Source organism: Raphanus sativus, chromosome 5 (genome assembly GCF_000801105.2).
Source record: "Raphanus sativus cultivar WK10039 chromosome 5, ASM80110v3, whole genome shotgun sequence".
NCBI classification, from domain to species: Eukaryota; Viridiplantae; Streptophyta; class Magnoliopsida; order Brassicales; family Brassicaceae; genus Raphanus; species Raphanus sativus.
The window spans coordinates 29,872,149-29,890,241 of record NC_079515.1 but is presented as its reverse complement, the minus strand read 5'-3'; the positions used below and the strand labels follow the sequence as shown (position 1 = coordinate 29,890,241).

Below are 18,093 nucleotides of genomic sequence, written 5' to 3'. Positions count from 1 at the left end.
ACTATATATGCAATGATGCAAAAAAATCTATATATCTAAGAAAAACGATAAACCACTCTCCGGCGAGAGAATACTAAATCACCGGTGGCCATATATAGAAATATATGAGTGTAGGCGGATCCAAACTCATCTTACTTAGTAACGCTGGAACGTTATGATACCACCCGACCACTAACACGTGATTAAAAACCTATATATCTAGTTAAAATATCGTGTTTATAAATTTAAAAGGCGGAAAATGATAGAAATTTTGAAACATAAGCCATAGTAAAAATACATTAAAAAGCATAGTACAATTCACCACCGTTCATAAAACGATTTTGTTGTGATTTTAAAAAGAATATTTTAAAATCTTATCAATGATACAAAGAACATTATAAATTATTTTCTGGTCTAAATTTTAACATTATAAATTCTTAGTCTGAACAAATTCATATTTTATCATATCGAGTGGATTAATGTGGATTTGATTTTCGTAATCTTTTTTTTATTAAAAGTCAATTGGTTTGAAACCCAAAAATAATCAAATTAATAAACTGTCCATGATGGAACAAGTTTGGTAACTATTAACCAAAGTATGGTATAAGTTGTGTGTAGAGCATGCAATTTCTATTTTACTAAAACATAATTTCTTAATTATTTGGTTTCTACCATTCTATGGTGTAACAACAGTACACTCGGAATGAAACAGTTGTAATGTCCCACTATGATTCAGATCGACCAAAATCTATACTATTAAAAAAAAATCCTATTGTGTTTTTTACTAAAAATATCATTTTCTTAACAAACATTACATATTTCATTAAGAGCAATTAAGTAATATTAATAACACATCTATATTGGATCATTTTTTTTTATTTAGCCCACTACCGACATCAGATCTTTCTTGGACCGATTAAGAAATCAGCCCACTGCCTTTTTTTTTAAAATCATTCTTAATATTTTGTGTAGTGAACAAAAATTAATCACTTAATTATTATGTTTTTTCTTTTCTTTAACATAATTTAAGCATTCATAAAAAATTTTGAATTTTTCATTGAAAAGTATAAATCTTTATTAAAAGTATATAAATTTTTTATTTAAAAAATTAACCACATAAAATTAATTTATCAGAGTTATACCATTAGGGTACGGATCGGTTCTTTCGAGTATCGGGTTTTTTGGATTTTGAAATTAAATCCCATTCGGGTATTATAAAATTTCGAGTCGGGTTCGAGTCGGATCTTTCCGGGTCCGGATGGGTTCAGTTCTCATGCATAAGAATCTGAAAATTAACCAGATAACCAAAGTATCTAAAACGGGTTCGGTTATTTTACTCAAAGTAACCAAAGTATCTGATTCGGTTCAAATTTTTGTATCCAAATTACTCAAAAGTAACCAAAAATATCTATTCTATACAGTTTTTTGGGTAAACTTTTATTCAAACTATCATATTTTACACAAAAATACTCAAAAGTACCGAAAATAACTACTATAGTTAACTTATAATATTAATTTAAAAATATTAAAATAATTATAAATATAATTAAAACATATATTTTAAGATATATATTCACATTTCGGATATCTTCGGATACTCATTCGGTTCTCGGTTCGAGTCGGATTTGGGACCGGTTCTTCGGATACAACAATTTAGAACTCATTCGAATATCTACCCCGGGTCTAATCGGGTTCGGGATCCTGATTTTTGGGTCGGTTTCGGATTGTTTCTTCGGGTCCGAATATTTTACTCAGGCCTATACTCATTTAAAATGAAACACGATAAAGAAAGATAAAAAACTTAAGTCTTTTATAAAAAACAAATATATGAAAATATGACATTTACTAAATATTTGTCAATTTAGAAAAAATAAAGGAAAATAAATCCGCGCTTTAAAAACGCGGATCAAAATCTAGTATAAACTTAATAATTGAGCTCTCCGCTAGTCATAAAAGAAACGTCCCTATATATATGATGGTTTATTTGACCCTTTTAAGTGGTTGCTTTATTTTTTTTTTTTGACAAACTAAGTGGTTGCTTTATTTGTTTCACAAAAAGAAGTGGTTGCTTTATTTTATTTTTTTGAAAGCTAAGTGGTTGCTTTATTTTGTTCCAAAAAATGTAATGCATTTTATCCAGAAGTCGTGTATAGTGTTTTTTTTTTTGTGTATAGTTCATAATATTAAAATCTTTAAACATATTATTATATCATGCATAATAACAACCACACACTTAAATTAAAACAATTCTCATAAAGGTTATCCAATTAGGATAACGAAGTTTTTTTTTTTTTGTAAAAGAATAACGAAGTTTACACTTGAATATCATGCATTTGTCCAAGTGTTTTTAGTTTCTGGTTCTCTAAAACTAGGGAAATGTAATTTCTTGTAAATAAAAATTAAAAGCTTAAACAATTTTTCTAAAAATCAAAAATATAAAAGTTTCGTAGCAGAATTTAAGTTTTTTTTGTAGTCACCTTCGATTTTCACGAATTTCAACATCGTAGTAGATCCACGTTCACAAGAAAAGATTTACAACCATAAATCAAAATATTATTGCTGGTCAGCTTTTACAGTTGAATTAATTGTTACTGATTTTAGTAAGCAAAAGTATTGTAATATGGTAATTTAAACTAGTAAATAAATACTTTATCTGTTTCAAAAAGATAGATGTTTTAGAATTTTCACATTTTTTAATAAAACATATTAAAATTTAGCTATAAATGCATTGTTTTCTGTAATTTTATATTTCCTATACTTTTAAACCAATAAGATTTTACAAATTATAATTAATATTTTTGAACTTCACAATTTTTCATTATTAATTAACAAAAATTGTATTGAAAATATAAAATATCTATTTTTTTGAAACAAATTTTTTCTAGAACATCTATTTTTTAGGAACGGAGGGAGTATAAGCTATTGATTCACCTTTTGCATTGTAGCCAACTTTGTACTATGAAGGAAATCAGAGATTAATTTACTTTTTAACCTTTCTATATAGCAACACAAGTTGATATATTTTCAATAGTTCTTGAAAGGAATATATAGTATCAGGGGGAGTATTGGATATTGGTATGTAGTGGCTCCATGGAGATCAGGCGATGTGGTTCTATTCGAGATAAACAGCTTCAGTTTCAGCTTGCGAGAGCCATGGAGTTTCAGCATTCATGTTTCTCAACAAAAAAAATCATATACAAGCTTCAATTTTTTCTTTCTTTTCACGATGAGAATTTTGATATTACTTGAAAATAGAGTCACATATCTTGTACATCAGCTTTCTTCTTTGAATTAATTTAAGATTTAAGTTATTATTATAAAACGAACTAAAAAGGAGGCAACACCATATTATTTTGTTGACGTAAACAACATCTTATTAATACGATGACTACTACAGAACCTCAAGCCTGGCTAACATGAAAGAAAACATAGATAAAAACGATAAAGATGATCCATAATACACACAAAACAGATAGTAATCCTCAATAACAAGACCCTTGCAATACGTTAACTTATTCTTCAGAGGATTCAGGATTTGGATTCTTGATCTTAGAGTTCTTCCCTCAATATCTTGGATGTTGGAAATCCCGGCTTAAGAAAATCAGCATACCATTTGCCGGAAACTTTCTGATGACGGGTCAAATTGTTTTGGAAATCGATGTAGTAAAGCCCGAACCTAGCCTTGTAACCATCTTGCCACTCAAAGTTGTCCATCAAAGACCACACGTAGTATCCAGTAACTTTAACCTTGTCGTCGCTACAAAAAGCAATAATGTTCATCTTATTAATTATTTATTTAGTGTGTGACGTTTCTACTAGTTTGCTTTTTTTTTACTTACCATATGGCTTCATGCAAACTCAAAAGATGCCTCTGGAGATAATATTTCCTGTTGTGATCATTTGTTCCAACTGCGACGTCATTGTGTAAGTCTCCAAGATCCTCTCCATATCCTTTAAAGAAAGAAAAAAGAACAAATTAAGTTTTATTAAGGTAAAATGAAATATAGTATTGGGTTTAAGATTTTTTCGCTAACCATTCTCAGTAATCATAATTTCTGGGTCTCCATAGTTGTCCTTGATATACTTCAAAAGCTTCCTCATTCCTCTTGAATACACATCCAGTTTCCCACCGGCAGGCTGATTAATGAAACAATTCAATTAGTGTTATTTATTAGAAATCTATATTATTATAAATTTACAAAGTAGAAAAAAAGGCAAGTGTGAGAAGAACAACAAAAAAAGATCCAGTTACCTTGCTACCAATCTTGTATCCATCCACAGTCTTACTTTCCCACTGAACAAGGGAGTCGGTCGTCCAACTCGGGTTCTTGGAATCACCTGTCTTCATATTAGCACCAAACAATGATGTATAATAATTCATTCCGACAAAATCTGCAGAGTTCTTTAGGATTCTCTTTTCAGCTTCAGTGAACTTTGGCAATCTATGACCAATGCGATCCTTCATCGACTGTGGATAGTCTCCGTAAGTTGTTGGATGCAAATGCCTGTTTTATGTTCAAAAATAATAGTGACATAAGCTTATATTAGAAATTAACTAGTGTAAGTTTATACCAAGGTATTTAATTATTTTACCATCCCAGGATGAAATCAAGCACACGTTCAATGGGAGCTCCAATACTCTCAAGGTCGGCTGGTTCAAACCAAGCTGGACTGTGTGCAATTCCTATTTTACCCCCAGCGCACTATAAATTTTTACAAAAAAAAAAAGAGAATGATATATATTTAGATTAAAAAGTTTGAAAGTAAAATATAATACTCTTGTAATTTAAAATGAACCTGTTCGCATGCTCTGAAGGCTTCAACGGAATGAGCATGAGCTAAGAGTAAGTTGTGACTGACTTGATAAGCTTCAAATCCTGACCGTCCATCTTCACAATGCTTTCCCCATTCTTCAATGTATGGTGAACAACGTCCCGGAGCTTTCTTCCCGACGTCATAACCGGCACGACTAAACACCCATGGCTCATTGAATGTGATCCAGTTCTTCACTTTGTGCCCGTATTCATGGAAAGTAAAGTTTGCATACTCCGTAAAATCCTTCCTGTATTTTTATCAGTAACATATAATAATTTTCATTTAGTTACTATAAATATAAACAATAATATTAATCAAGAAAATAAAGTACTTACACAATGTTACCACTCAAGAAACCACCGTATTCATCTTCTAAGTCCTGAGGAGTATCCCAGTGAAATACAGTGACTAGTGGAGTTATCTCTATATTCACAAAGACAAACAAAATAATTGTTAGCATTAACATGTTTTTATCAATTTTCAGGGAGGTGAATAAAAATTACTGTTTTTAAGAAGCTCATCGATGAGGTCGTGGTAGAATTGGACTCCTTGTTTGCTTATTCCCTTAGACATTCTTCCATCTGTTATTCATTTTGCATTTCACCTTCTTATTTTAATTTTTTTAACCAAAGTAAAATGTTGACTAACAAATTAAAATTAAAAAAACTTACGAGGAAAAATTCGAGGCCACGCAAGAGAAAGTCTAAAAGCATCAGTGTTGAGGTCTCTCATCAACTTGATATCTTCCTGTTAAACATAATAAAATAATAATAACCATTAGAAATAGAAAATAATATAACTAATAATAAAACCTATGAGCGACAAAAAAAAAACTGTTAGCCATAAAAGTAAAATTAAAACAAAAGTTAAATTGGTAATTTTATATTACCTTGTAACGATGGTAGAAATCAACAGCTACGTCAGCGTTATGATTTTGGCATCTATCTGGAAATTTATTTCAGTATTGTTTAAATAAACTATGTGTATTAGTGTATAGTATCAAATATAGACAAAGGGAGAAAAACAATGTACAGACGTGGATATTTCTTAGTGAAAGTGTCCCACATGCTTGGACCTCTGCAGCCTTCATCAACAGCTCCTTCAACCTATATTACAAACATTAAATAGCAAAATGAAACAATTAATAATCATAGAACCCATTAAAAACACAAAACATATTTTGAAAGAAAAATAATGTCAAAGTTGGACCTGAAACGCTGCGGTTGCGGTTCCCCAAAGGAAACCTTCAGGAAAGCTAGCTCTGCTAAACTTCTCAGCTTGACGACAGACAGGTTCACTGGCTTTGGCTCCGACCAGAAGTAGAACCAGAACTAACCCTAACAGTAAAGGAACCCTCTCGAACTTCACCATTTTGTGTTTCTCTCCTTCTCTTTCACTCTAAACACTGGTTGAGTTAATTGGTGAAGATGAAGTGAAGGAGTGATGGTGTTTATATACAGTGTTCTGTAAGTGCTACTAGTGTTGTGTATTCAATGTGATTTCAGTACCGTCATCATAAGTGCGTGTCGAAATTTAAGTTAGGTTCAATTTTAAATTAAACAAAAAAAACGTGTTTCTTCGTTACAAGGGTCCGGAAACAAAAAGAAACCGTTTTCTATTATTATTTACGAGTGCCAGTCATTATAAGTCTAGTTTTGCTTTTCATTATAAGTCTTGTTACTTGCTTATAATACGGTAATTTACTTTTGACTCATATACTATAAGATTTTTAAATGAGACTGTAGCACCTATATATTGGAAGCTTTCACATTGCATGTATAGTTTCTTTTGTGATAGTCATTGGAATGGGAAGTCCCGCGGACCGAGTCCGGACCGATTAATCTATGTGGATTTGCTAACCCGCATTAAATAGATCCGGTTGTTCATAGTTTGAATTAGACACTCTTATCTGTTCATACAAGCGGACATACATCGCATGTATAGTTATTTGCTATATTATTCTGATTTAATCATACCAATCACCACAAGTTCACAAGCACAAGTGCGTTAACTTACTATAACCACGAGGGGTTCTTCGTATACTCAGGAACCAGTTTGGTATTATTTCCAAGTTCCTGATTCAGGAACTATGGCTCCTCTTTTGAAGACTAGATTTTAACCGGATCTATCAGGTTATTGTGACTCACTCTAGTCTCATTTAATTTGATTTAAGTGTTCTAACCAGATCCACTCAAGATGTTGTAATTAAACCCATGTAAAACCAAAAAAAAAACTAAGTTTACGCAAAAGGTCAAAAATACTCCCTTTTTTAATCAACGTCAAAAATACTCCCACAATCTGTAGTTACATGATATCTTGATAACAACTAAACAAATAATTATTTGGCAATTGAATATCCTCGTATAAAAAATCTGGTATGTTTTTGGAACTTTGTCCGACGGTCCAAGAGGTAGAGAGTACATTTGTGAAATAAGAAATAATGTGACAAAATCATTGGTTAGTTACATTGTATTAACCACCACGAGAAGAGGAAAAAAACGTGCCCAAACAAAAGCTCTACTCTCTTTTTAGTTAGAAGAGCAATGTAGTCATTTCACAAACTTTGTATTTTCATATGTATTTATAAATTATATTATATGATGGATGGATGTATCTAAAAGTTTGGTGGAATAAATGATTCCAAAGTGATATATCTGTAACCTTATCTAACACTGCATATCAAAATAAAGTGTTACACGAAGCATGGAGACATGAGTTTCCTTTTCTTCAAATAGATAAGTGTTGCCTTCTTAAATAATTTGGGATACTAATAAGACATAAATTCACCATATGCACGCAGGGCCGGCTTAACACTGACGGAGGACCTTGGGCAAATTTTTTTGGTCTCTATAACTAGTTAGTTTTGTCAAAATATTTTGCTTTTGTGAGTTCTTTTTAACTCAAGCAGCAGATAATTATTTCTATTTGAATTTTAGCTAGAAATTATGTGATATTATGTGTTTAATACTGTCCAAATCTAAACCCCGACACGCTAATTAAAGCCTTTAATATAATTAAATTTGGAGCGGATCCCGGACTGGTTGCACTGACCGTCCTCCCTCATAAACCGGCCATATATGCACGATTGAAATTTATTTATTTATTTTGTTGTTAACTAGGAGGTTAAGGCATTCTGGACAGAAATTCAATTTACAAATGAAATTCTAGAAACTTAGCGCCAACTTTTTATATAGAAAATGTATTATAAATATTTCGTAGAAGTATTATTTTGCAAATTTTATTAAATTAGATGATGCGATCTTGGTACTAAAACGTAATTTACAATTGACACACCAAATCAAAATATCTAATTATTTATCATAATGAAAATTCAGAAATATATATGTATATAATATGACATCATTTTATAATTGTAATTAAGTGATGATAGCTTATACTTTGCAGTCTAATTTTTTAGTTTTGGATGTACTTGGTGGCTTGGTGCCTCCAAAGTATATTTCTACTTTCTATCTATTGCGTCTAAAAATAATAGATATTTTTATGCAATTTGCTTCTTCTTCTTTTTACATCTGAACTTACATATTCAATATGAAAAAAGCAAATAAAATTCGGATGTTAAAAATATAAAAAGTATGCTAGAGAACAAAATCTTTTATAATAATAATAAGGTGTCGTAGAGATGTTCTAACAAAATACTCAAAAACTAAAATCTATTGTGTGCAGTGTTTTTCATTTTGGAGTTATTTCATTTTAGAACAAATGGAGTTAATGATGGGACCGGTCCACCAAAGGGAATTTTGCATTATTGTAGACAATGAGAAAAAAACAATTCACTTGCCATGTTGTAAATGTCATTGAAAAAGATCAATAAAATCATTAATGATTTTCCTCTCTGAAGGATATAAAGCTAGAAAATATTTGTTGTCTAGAGAATCATTAGCCCCACTGTTCCGATGGAGACACCCACACCTATCACTGAGATTTTTTGGAACCAACCAACTTCTAAATTCTACAGATATTATTTAATATGTTAAACGTAGAAAGAGAAAAAAAATAAATTTCTAAAGTGAAATAAAATTTCTTTAAAAAAAAATATTGTTCAATTTGAAGAAAACCCACAACATTATCCCAGGTTAATGAAACAATGTAATTGAGGCGTTCGTGGAACAACTATAACTGAACCTTTGTGTACCAACTACAAATTTTGAAAGATGCTATAGTCTTCATTCGAAACACTCAAGAATCCAACTGAATCATTTGGGAGCCTCATACAAAACCAGATCAAATTGTGAAACCGGAAGCAGATATATATATATATATATATGAAACAAATGGTTCATATAAAGAGGTTTTAAGTCTTATGCCAACCAGAAAGTCTCAACAACTCTTGAAAATGAAAACAACAACAACAAACTTCTTCAAATCTCTAGTTTTCTCTGCCTCAAAATTCAACTACTTGAAAGTAAAGACACAAAAGGCAAAGAGGAAGTGTTTCTTAATGTTTTTCTTTTACCTTTCTCTTCAGGCAGCATCTGTAGCTGTTGGAGAGTTCTCAGGTGTCTTCAGTAGAGGAACCGTTTCTACCGGCTTACTGTCTTTATGTTTGTCAACAGCTACACGAAACTCCTCAACGATTGTCGGATCTTTGAACTTGAGTGCAAACGTAGAGAGACCTTCTCTGCCTTCACTATTCACACAGGCGAATGTGATTCCTTTCTTGTCCATGCTTGCAAGTTTCATCTCCGGGTAAAGACTCGCGTTTAAGATCAACCTGTAGTTTCCTTTAGTTCTCATGACCAGCCTTGCTTTACCGCCATTGCTTGAAACGTTCACCTTGACTTCTCCTTTGCCGCGCTCTCTCCACCCTCCGTCAAGATATTCAAACATAATCGAGTCGGCTGAGAAGGCGACTTTCTCGTTCTCTTCTCCTGTTTCTGTGGAAACCTCTTGCTTTGGAGGAAACCCAGTACCTTCGCTCTTGTTGATAATGGAAGATCCAGATGCACCGAAAAGGGAAGAAGGTGGGTTGCTGTTGGAGCTGTTTGAGAGGCCGAAGCCGAAGAGAGATCCAGAACCACCAGTTGAACCATCCTGAGACACAACACCAAATGAGAAGGAAGATCCAGAAGACTGTGTACTGGCGAGTCCGGTGAAGGCGTTTTTGCTACTTGAATGCTGCTGGAAAGAACTCAAGGAGCCATTATTATTATTATTATCACCGTTCTTATCTGCTGATTCTGCTTCAACGCTTGCTTCGCCTTCTTTTTCTTTTCTCTCAGTCTGATCACCACCTCCTGATTCCACCTTCTCAAGAGGATCCTCAGTTTGATCAGTTCCTTCCACAGCGTTGCTAACACCCGAGACGGTCTGGTCTACACCAGCATCAGATGTCTTTCCACACTCATTTTCATCATCCTTGTCTTTAGTCTTTTCAGGCTCTTCCCCAGCAGTAGAATCTTTGACATCAACCTTCTTCTCACTATCAACTTCATCACCGTCTTCGGTATCAGCTGCCTTTTGATTGTCCTCAACTACGGCTTCAGCTGGAGCCACTTTAGACTCAGGCACAGCGGTAGGAGGGAGCAATTGAATTCCAGCGAAAGGGTTGGAAGTTGCGGCTGCTGGTGGTGCAGCAGATGATGGGTCTTTGCGCTTGATTTTGACAATTCTTCTAGTTGCCAAGACCTCATCAGGGGCCTTCTTGAAAGTTCCACTCTCAAGTTCAGCTGAACCAATGTCGTCATCATCATCGTCTGGATTCTCACGGGACAGCTGCTTCAAGGCACCTCTCTTCTTTGAAGGTTGGTTAGCGTTTTCTGAGTCCCCCATTCGAGAAATGATTCACAGACAATTAATAAAGTAGACCTACAAAAAAAAGCATCAATATATATTAAAAACAGATAACAAAAATACAGTTCTTGGATATACATATGTCAATCTAAAGATAATAACAATGCATAAGACATAATAAAAGTAAATGAAAATGCCAAACCAAAAAAAAAAAAGAAAAAAGAAAGATCACAAGAGATGACAATGCAATGGAAACATGAGAAAACTCCTACACATCTAGGCTTTGATGTAACTAGAGGAATCTAACAGCCAAATAATGAGTAAAAATTCGAACAATAGTGATACTGTTCAATCTATAAAACTGTTTCTAACCCTAGATGAACCGTCCAATCGAAATCAGTTTTGGATTCAAAACTAAACACAAAAAAAAATCAAAGGTGGGTTTACATTCAAAGCTCCTACTGGTTTCCGCTTAATCCCAACGCCCAATCAATAACAGAAAATAAATTAACGAGGATGTGAAAACCCTAGAATCACAGAAGCTAAAACCCTGAGAATAAAATAAGATATCATTTCCGAGAGACCGCCTCAGATTAGACGAAAGTGAGTCGCGAAGAAGAGAAAGATGAGAAGGAGTTACCTATTGCCCGAGGAGCGAAGTGGTCAGAGACGAAGAGACGAAGAGCTTAACAACACTTTAGAAAAAGAAGAGAAGAAGTTGTTCTTCCTCTATATTTTTTTTTATTTTACCGATGTGTGAGAATTTTATTATTATTTGCACTTTAGGTACATACTTTCCCCTTTTTTCCAGAAAATACATTTAAATCGATTTTTTTTAAGATTTTAGTTATCTTTACTGAAAAAATGAAAGTTTTGGTTTCTATTGCTTCACCTTCTACTCAACTCAATCCTAGGTTCAAAATTGCTAGTACAACATGAAACCACTACAACAAAACAGTGAGAAAACGACAATAGAAAAAAACAATAAATTTTGGACAAAAATAAAACAAATCATTTTACAGGCAAGATAATAAAATTAAAAGTAGTTTGTAAGGAAAAAAACAAAACCATGTGTAATAATAATACTAAAGAATCTCTCTCAGTGCAAAAGAGACGAACAAAAGGAACACTACTACCATTTTTCCTTTGAGCAACTCTCTCTCTCTCTCTCTCTCTTTTCATCTAAATCCTCAAAAACTTCTTATTACAATGGGTATCAAACACTCTTCAATGAATGTGGGGTTCCATGCTCCTCGAATACTTGAGCCATGTTGTTCAGAAAGAAACTTAGTCTCACCTCACCACCATTGTTGCTTCAACTTTGGCCATTGCTCACTGCATAACAACACAAAAAAAGAAGCCAGAAAAGATCCTCAGTCCAGGTCACGTTTTAAAAAACAACAACTTGGTATTATGTTCCTAAAGGTTTTGCTATGAAGGATGCAAATGAGATTTATCTGTGCGGGGATCAAAATGAAGCACCTCAAGACAAAATATTCAGAGATTGGCCTTGCAACTACTTTTGCTATTAAGCTGATGGGTTTCCTTCATTATTCGTATCCCACTCTTCTTCAGCCTCACTTCCGTTTACAAGCACTGCTCCATCGGTTGAGTCACCATCAACAACCACTTCATTCTTTTCTTCATCTCCATTTTCTTCTTCTGCTACTACCTCCTCCTGCTAAGCCAAGAAAAAAACAAAAAAGAAGCTCAGGTAACTCAACGCTGGAAGTATATTTGGAGGGGACGAAAAGGGTCACCTCATGATCCATGTCTCCATTTTCAAATGATTCCTCTTCCTCAACTTGCAAGTTTCTAAAGGCTTCCACTAGGGTCATGGATGATCTATCAGCATGGCTAGGATAGTTTTCGGCAGCTGAATAAACTCCCCTGCAAACAAAGAATAGTCCAATCAAGAGAGGTCTAGCATCTCACTGAGTAATCATGCGGATGATGCACTAGGTATTAATGATACACTCCGTGATTACCTTGTCTCTGCAGCTTTTGCTTCGACGGAAAGAGCAACTTGCCAATCATCAAAAAGATTTGAGTACTCCTCAGGATCAGCCAAAGATTCTGCTGCTTTTGAATTAATCTGTATACAAGGGAAACTCAAACTTTAAACCATATTCCTTGACCACAAATCCACTTTACAGTAGAAACAAAGATAAAAAGAATAACCTTGCTCAAATCTTTCCTCCACAGAGCTACTATCTCAGATACTTTGCTTGGAAGATATGATCTTGCCATCAAAGCAGCTTCTGGTATCCGGTTACTGTGGAAAGAATCATTGTCACACAGATAACCAAAGGTGCACGAATTTGATTCTCCAAAACTCTACTAATGAATTACCTCTCCACTAATAAGTCCAAACAATCTTCCAATTTACCCAGCATGAACAGGCAAAGAAAGGCGACATTGTTCTTCCCTTGTTCTCTAGCAAGTGTTGCAAGTTTTGACACGCCTTCAGCATCTCCCAGAGAAGAATAAAGCAGTAACAAACCACTCAAATCCATCGCATACTTCATGCATTCCTCTGCCAATTCAAGCTGTCATGATGACATAAACGAAAAGAGTTAGATGCAAATCTGCACATCAGAGGACAAGAAACATGTAACTTGCTATTGTAGGATAATATTGTTCTCTGCTCTCACTTCATCGAAAAAAATATCAGAATCCTAATGTAACCAATTGATATATCATTACAAAACGCTAGGAAGAAATGTGTAAAAGAAAAGATATACCTTCCCAGAGGACATGGCTAACTCTCCTAATTGCTTCCACTTAGACTCGCTCTGTACTTCTACAGCGATTTCCTACAAGCATTTAATCGAAAATACATTATATATCGCCAACAAAAGAAAAGAAGAAGTAAAAAACACATTTTATTCAGCAACACACCTGCGCGATTTCAAGTCTTCCCAGTTGTATGGCCAACTCAAATCTGTAGTCAGGGTCGGTTGCAATGTCCAGAGCATCTTCAATCATTCCCCGTGACTCCAGGAAATGAGCAACACTGACAAGTATAAACATCCTCAAAATAAATAAAGAGAAACATTCATGAAACAACCATTGATAGGTGTAGCATGTTAAACATTCGAGTGAGCAGATCTAGACACGACAATTCTCTAAGAGTAAGTGATCGTATTACTTCATCAATAAATAAATAAAATGAGCATAGGAATGATTAAACTAACAAATACATCACGCAGCACGAGGTTAAGTGCGCTAAAGAATGAACCGCATTAACACATCGAAGCTTAGATACTAATTGACGACAACAGTTACCTGTTATGCTGATCTTTAGGAATAGTAGGTAAGATTTCACTAGCTTTGTCTAGATCACCTCGCATCACAAGAGTCTTGTACTCAATCAGGCTTAGCAGCAAGGTGTATCCTATAACACTGCATCCCCAAAAAAGAACAGGAGGTTAGACATAACAAACTTCTAAACCAATCTGAAATATAAACACCAAATCTAGGCACTTACTTGAATTCTTTGTCAACCAGGAACACCCGACTTTGACTTGCGAGATAGCCCAACAAATACATTGGGCGGTCCAAATGATACATTGTGGTTACCTAATGTAAGGATGTTAGCAACTACCATCAAAGTCTGTTCATAACAAAGTAACCAAGAGATATGCACAATACCTCGCCTCCGACACAATAGTTAAGCTTTGAAGAAGAGTTGTTGTAAATGAAACAGTCACCAACCCATAGACCTGTCCTAACACGTTCATCATTCTCATGGAGAACCTCAAATGCATCCTCAACACCTTCTTCCTCAGTTGACCTTCCACTATCAAAATGTGCGGAAACTAAGTCGCGCTGTAAAACAGGAACACAATAGTAAGAGATTGAACAGTCCAAGAATTGTATCGAGGATTCACAGATTAAGAGTGTTGTTGCCTTGTTGGACAGGATACTCACGTTGTATTTCAAGATGTAGAATGACGTGTCACTAGCAATAGCTAGTAAATCTCCACTGTCAGCCCAATAAAGATTCTGCAAACGTTACATGGCAACAATAAGAATTGGGCAGAAATAAACGAGGATAACCTCCATCTGAATGTGATATCAAATATGTGTTGAATTAAACTTCTCATAACAAACTGAGAAAAGTTAACCAGGATACCTTTACAGTGACGTCAATACGTTGAATCAGCCTACATTCAGCCCAATCATAAAAGCAAATGAAATCACTTGAACATATAGCTAACAAGGTTCCCCCAAAGATCTTCTCAGCTGAGAAAGTAGGGCGGACACTCTTTTTCTCCTGAATTTTTTTTTTTAAATGAGTCAGATCCAAAAGTAGCTATCTCCATGAGAAGTAACAGTAATAACCATTGAATCATCTTCTAACAAAACGTCTTAGAACAGACACAAGGAGAATACGAACCTGGAAATTTTTGCTAAATGTCTTAATCTTTGATGAGCTTTCTCTAACCGCACACTCCCCCTCAGACGACCAAACGAATTCAAGTCCAGAACCAAATGACCTATTTCTCCAAGCCAAGGCCGTGTAGATTATATACTCCCCGTCTCCACAGACTACGACAAACCTCCCATTCGGATTGTGCTTCAAGCTCTGAGAGTCAGAATACCCACATATGAGACTGAGATAAGGCGAGAACAGATATATATATATAATCAGAAATTGAAACTTCTTAACGATACCCAAAACTTTTGAGGCACGTGCCAATCATACCAGCTATGCAGAAATATTTTCCCAAATAAACTAATTGCTGCTAGTAACACTCACTTGTGGATAAAGATCACAAGTCCCCAGCTCTTTAACAGCCAAGGGCAACCTCTCTCCATCAGTAACCTAACATAGAGAAAAGGGGATAACAACATCAGGCAAACAAATGAACATATAGGTCATCCTGTGGCACAGTGTTAGAGTTACAAGTACGGCCTATACCTCGTAACCTGCACCGATACTTTTGATGTTCGCAGTTTGAATTTCATTATGCTTAGCCCATATGATTTTTCCGGTACTATCCATGCTAGCGACAGGAATTTCTCTTCCAAGTTTAACCATGATTGTTCCTTCATCATATCCGATCACAACCCTGTGAAGTGAAAACAATACGGTTTATGGTTTCGCAGGACAACTCAATGGAGTACTAAAACAAGTAAACTCTCAGTATCTAAGAACTTTTATCTTTACATATAGTCGAAGTTAGAAAGAGAAAAAACAACCACAAGTGTGTCAATAAATTGAACGCCAGAGGCACAGATTCAATGAATGTTGTTTCAGTATCAACTGAGAGAGAAAATCTACTCTAGTTATTAGTAAGGTCAACTTCTCGTCTTAAGTGAAAGGAATGCATTAGATGAGGGAACAAAAATCAAAAAACTTACCGGCGTGAACTTTTAATGTAGCCAATGGCCCAAACTCTCTCGAGGCCATAATTTAATGTGTTCTCTAGCCTGAAAGAAAAAAGCAGACATTAGGAAGTTTGGACTACAAACGGAAGGACAATATAAGAAATTGGTAATGAAGGCAAGGTAAATAAAGTCCAACTGAAAATGGTATAGGTACGCTGGAGGCATACAAGAAGAATTAAATTGTTAAATTCCAACAAAAAAAAATGTTCATATTATAATACCTGTACGTAGTTGCATGCCAAATTCGAACGGTACCATCTTCCGAACCTGTGATTATAATTGGAAGCTCTGGATGGAAACATACGGCAGAAACATTGTGTGTGTGCCCGTCAAGGGTCTGGACACAACTCTTTGTTTGATAGTCCCAGACCTGATTTCGAAACTCAACTTGTAAATAACCTGAACGCACATAATGTCCAGTAGAAATGTAGCATCTATCAGAGTACTGAACATGACGCAGACCTTAGCAGTGTGATCATCAGAGCCGGTAATCAAATAGGGCTTGTCACCACCAGTGAAATAGTCTACGCAGTTCACTCCTTTCTGATGGGCATCCAATGTAAAATTTGGGTCTGGAGAACCAAGATTCCAGATCTGAAGAGGAGCAAGCAAGTAAACATAGAATGTCAGAAACTTATGCGGACTAAGCCATAATCAAATTAAAAGCTTAGACCATTTCAGCACCTTTATGGTACGATCGAGTGATGCACTGGCAAAAGTGTTGGTGTCTTTTGGATTAAATGTGACTTGCATCACGTAGTGCGAGTGTCCCTCGAATATCTGAGTGCAAGCCCAACCCTTTTCCCAGTCCCAGAGCTTAATGAGCATATCATCAGAAGATGACAGCACATACGGAAGGGTTGGATGAACAGCAACGCATCTAATGTAGTCAGAGTGAGCCTCAAACACTTTAACCTTATCCATGGTATTGTAATTGTATACACGGATATGCATATCATCAGCTCCTGCCACAACCCATTGCTTCCGTGCTATAAACTTGGCTGACCGAACTGAAAAGTCATAATAATAATAATAATTAAAAAAAAATCAGTATAAGCAACAAACCCGAGAAGACTACATAGTACATACAACAAAAAAAAACTAAATAAAGAAGCAAAGAAAGAAAGATGTATACCTGGTAAATCGGTCACCTCGAAAGACTTTGCCATCACCTATGGATTATCAAGCAAGATTCAGATTCTAATAAGTCCCGTGAATCATAAAAGCGGCCTAAAAAATTCTATGAGAAGAAAGTGAAAGCTCATAGAATACAGAGGGAAAATAATCTTTGGGTTGCACTTTTGGTCATTCCTTATCATAAATTAGTTCATTGAAAAACTACGTTCATAAGAAAAGAGAAAAAGAAAATCAAATTATTCACCGACCTGTGTCTGGTAGTTCCAAATACACAAGGTTCCAGAGTACAAACTCGCTAGAATCCTGCAAGATAAATGTTGTGATATCAGGTTCACAGTCGGTGAATAGCAGAAAACAAAGGTAAAAAGACTAAAATGTACTGTAGGATTATATGAATATAAATAAATAAACATGAAACTAAGATGCGGAAAAGCAGAACCAGAGCTTGAAAAAAATACCATGGTTCTGTAGGATGCAGATCCACACATTTGACTCTCTCAGACCTTTGAGCTAATTTTTTCTGATCCAAAAAAAAAAAAACAAAGGAAAATCGAATTATATCATCAAACACAGTCTGGAACAAGAGATAATGTTCTAAAATGAATCCCCAGTGGAAATAGTGTACCTTGATCTCGAGTCTTAGAGGCTGTTTCAACAAAAATAAAACAGAACCCAATAGTCAGTACTCCACTTCAAATAATAACATCATTAAACTAAAATCAAATTTTACACAAAACGAGCGATCTGAGATTACACGATCTCTCTCACTCGAATCGAATGACAGATTCACTCGAGATCTGAAAGAGTTTTACACTACTCACCATGTTTAAAGATTAAGCGCGGAAGGGAGATGCGCCCCCTTCGGATGGATCTCGAATCAATCGCTTAAATCTGCAAATCGGAGGAGATCCAAGGACGAACAGAACAACAACGTTTTTAGCTCATAAAAATGAATCTCATGTTTTGCTGAACAAATTACGAGTGAGTTGAGCGGGTTAGTCAGATATTACGAAA

At 34.9% G+C, this 18,093-nt stretch overlaps 3 protein-coding genes across 5 annotated transcripts; all 3 read right to left on the bottom strand.

The window, feature by feature from the left end:
• Positions 1-3,327: 3,327 nt before the first annotated feature.
• On the bottom strand, positions 3,328-6,274 carry LOC108856394 (beta-D-glucopyranosyl abscisate beta-glucosidase). The gene is made up of 12 exons (XM_018630175.2): positions 6,004-6,274; positions 5,831-5,900; positions 5,684-5,739; positions 5,466-5,541; positions 5,298-5,375; positions 5,130-5,217; positions 4,777-5,041; positions 4,573-4,682; positions 4,232-4,484; positions 4,014-4,116; positions 3,819-3,930; positions 3,328-3,736 (listed from the first exon to the last, which is right to left on the bottom strand). Exons 1-12 carry the CDS (start codon positions 6,163-6,165, stop codon positions 3,529-3,531), a joined length of 1,581 nt encoding a protein of 526 aa, XP_018485677.1. The 5' UTR covers positions 6,166-6,274; the 3' UTR covers positions 3,328-3,528.
• A 2,767-nt stretch (positions 6,275-9,041) lies between these two features.
• Positions 9,042-11,337, bottom strand: LOC108856245 (nuclear pore complex protein NUP50A). The gene is made up of 2 exons (XM_018630009.2): positions 11,186-11,337; positions 9,042-10,620 (listed from the first exon to the last, which is right to left on the bottom strand). Exon 2 carries the CDS (start codon positions 10,582-10,584, stop codon positions 9,277-9,279), a length of 1,308 nt encoding a protein of 435 aa, XP_018485511.2. The 5' UTR covers positions 10,585-10,620; positions 11,186-11,337; the 3' UTR covers positions 9,042-9,276.
• Positions 11,338-11,517: 180 nt separating this feature from the next.
• LOC108862889 (coatomer subunit beta'-2) lies at positions 11,518-18,031 on the bottom strand. 3 transcript variants are annotated; one of them, XM_057010252.1, is made up of 25 exons: positions 17,901-18,031; positions 17,705-17,725; positions 17,538-17,599; positions 17,328-17,382; positions 17,078-17,114; positions 16,627-16,952; positions 16,405-16,536; positions 16,164-16,312; positions 15,916-15,984; positions 15,473-15,623; positions 15,311-15,376; positions 14,948-15,136; positions 14,684-14,824; positions 14,479-14,553; positions 14,200-14,376; positions 14,036-14,127; positions 13,834-13,950; positions 13,447-13,561; positions 13,290-13,361; positions 12,898-13,094; positions 12,727-12,820; positions 12,534-12,640; positions 12,306-12,435; positions 12,028-12,226; positions 11,518-11,880 (listed from the first exon to the last, which is right to left on the bottom strand). In XM_057010252.1, the coding sequence occupies exons 1-24, from the start codon at positions 17,901-17,903 to the stop codon at positions 12,074-12,076; spliced, it is 2,730 nt and encodes a 909-aa protein (XP_056866232.1). In that variant the 5' UTR covers positions 17,904-18,031; the 3' UTR covers positions 11,518-11,880; positions 12,028-12,073. The 3 variants fall into 3 exon arrangements, with proteins under 3 accessions (XP_056866232.1, XP_056866233.1, XP_056866234.1); XM_057010253.1 differs by having other exon boundaries at positions 12,028-12,223; XM_057010254.1 differs by having other exon boundaries at positions 12,028-12,220.
• Positions 18,032-18,093: the final 62 nt, after the last annotated feature.

Coding starts and splice junctions, on each gene's coding strand:
- LOC108856394 (XM_018630175.2), bottom strand. CDS start 6,165: ATGGTGAAGTTCGAGAGGGTTCCTTTACTGTTAGGGTTAGTTCTGGTT. Junction 5,901..6,003: donor CCGCAACCGCAGCGTTTCAG/GTCCAACTTTGA, acceptor TTTGTAATATAG/GTTGAAGGAGCTGTTGATGA. Junction 5,042..5,129: donor TTCTTGAGTGGTAACATTGT/GTAAGTACTTTA, acceptor ATAAAAATACAG/GAAGGATTTTACGGAGTATG.
- LOC108856245 (XM_018630009.2), bottom strand. CDS start 10,584: ATGGGGGACTCAGAAAACGCTAACCAACCTTCAAAGAAGAGAGGTGCC.
- LOC108862889 (XM_057010252.1), bottom strand. Junction 16,537..16,626: donor CACTCGATCGTACCATAAAG/GTGCTGAAATGG, acceptor GCTCCTCTTCAG/ATCTGGAATCTTGGTTCTCC. Junction 13,095..13,289: donor TAGCCATGTCCTCTGGGAAG/GTATATCTTTTC, acceptor TCATCATGACAG/CTTGAATTGGCAGAGGAATG.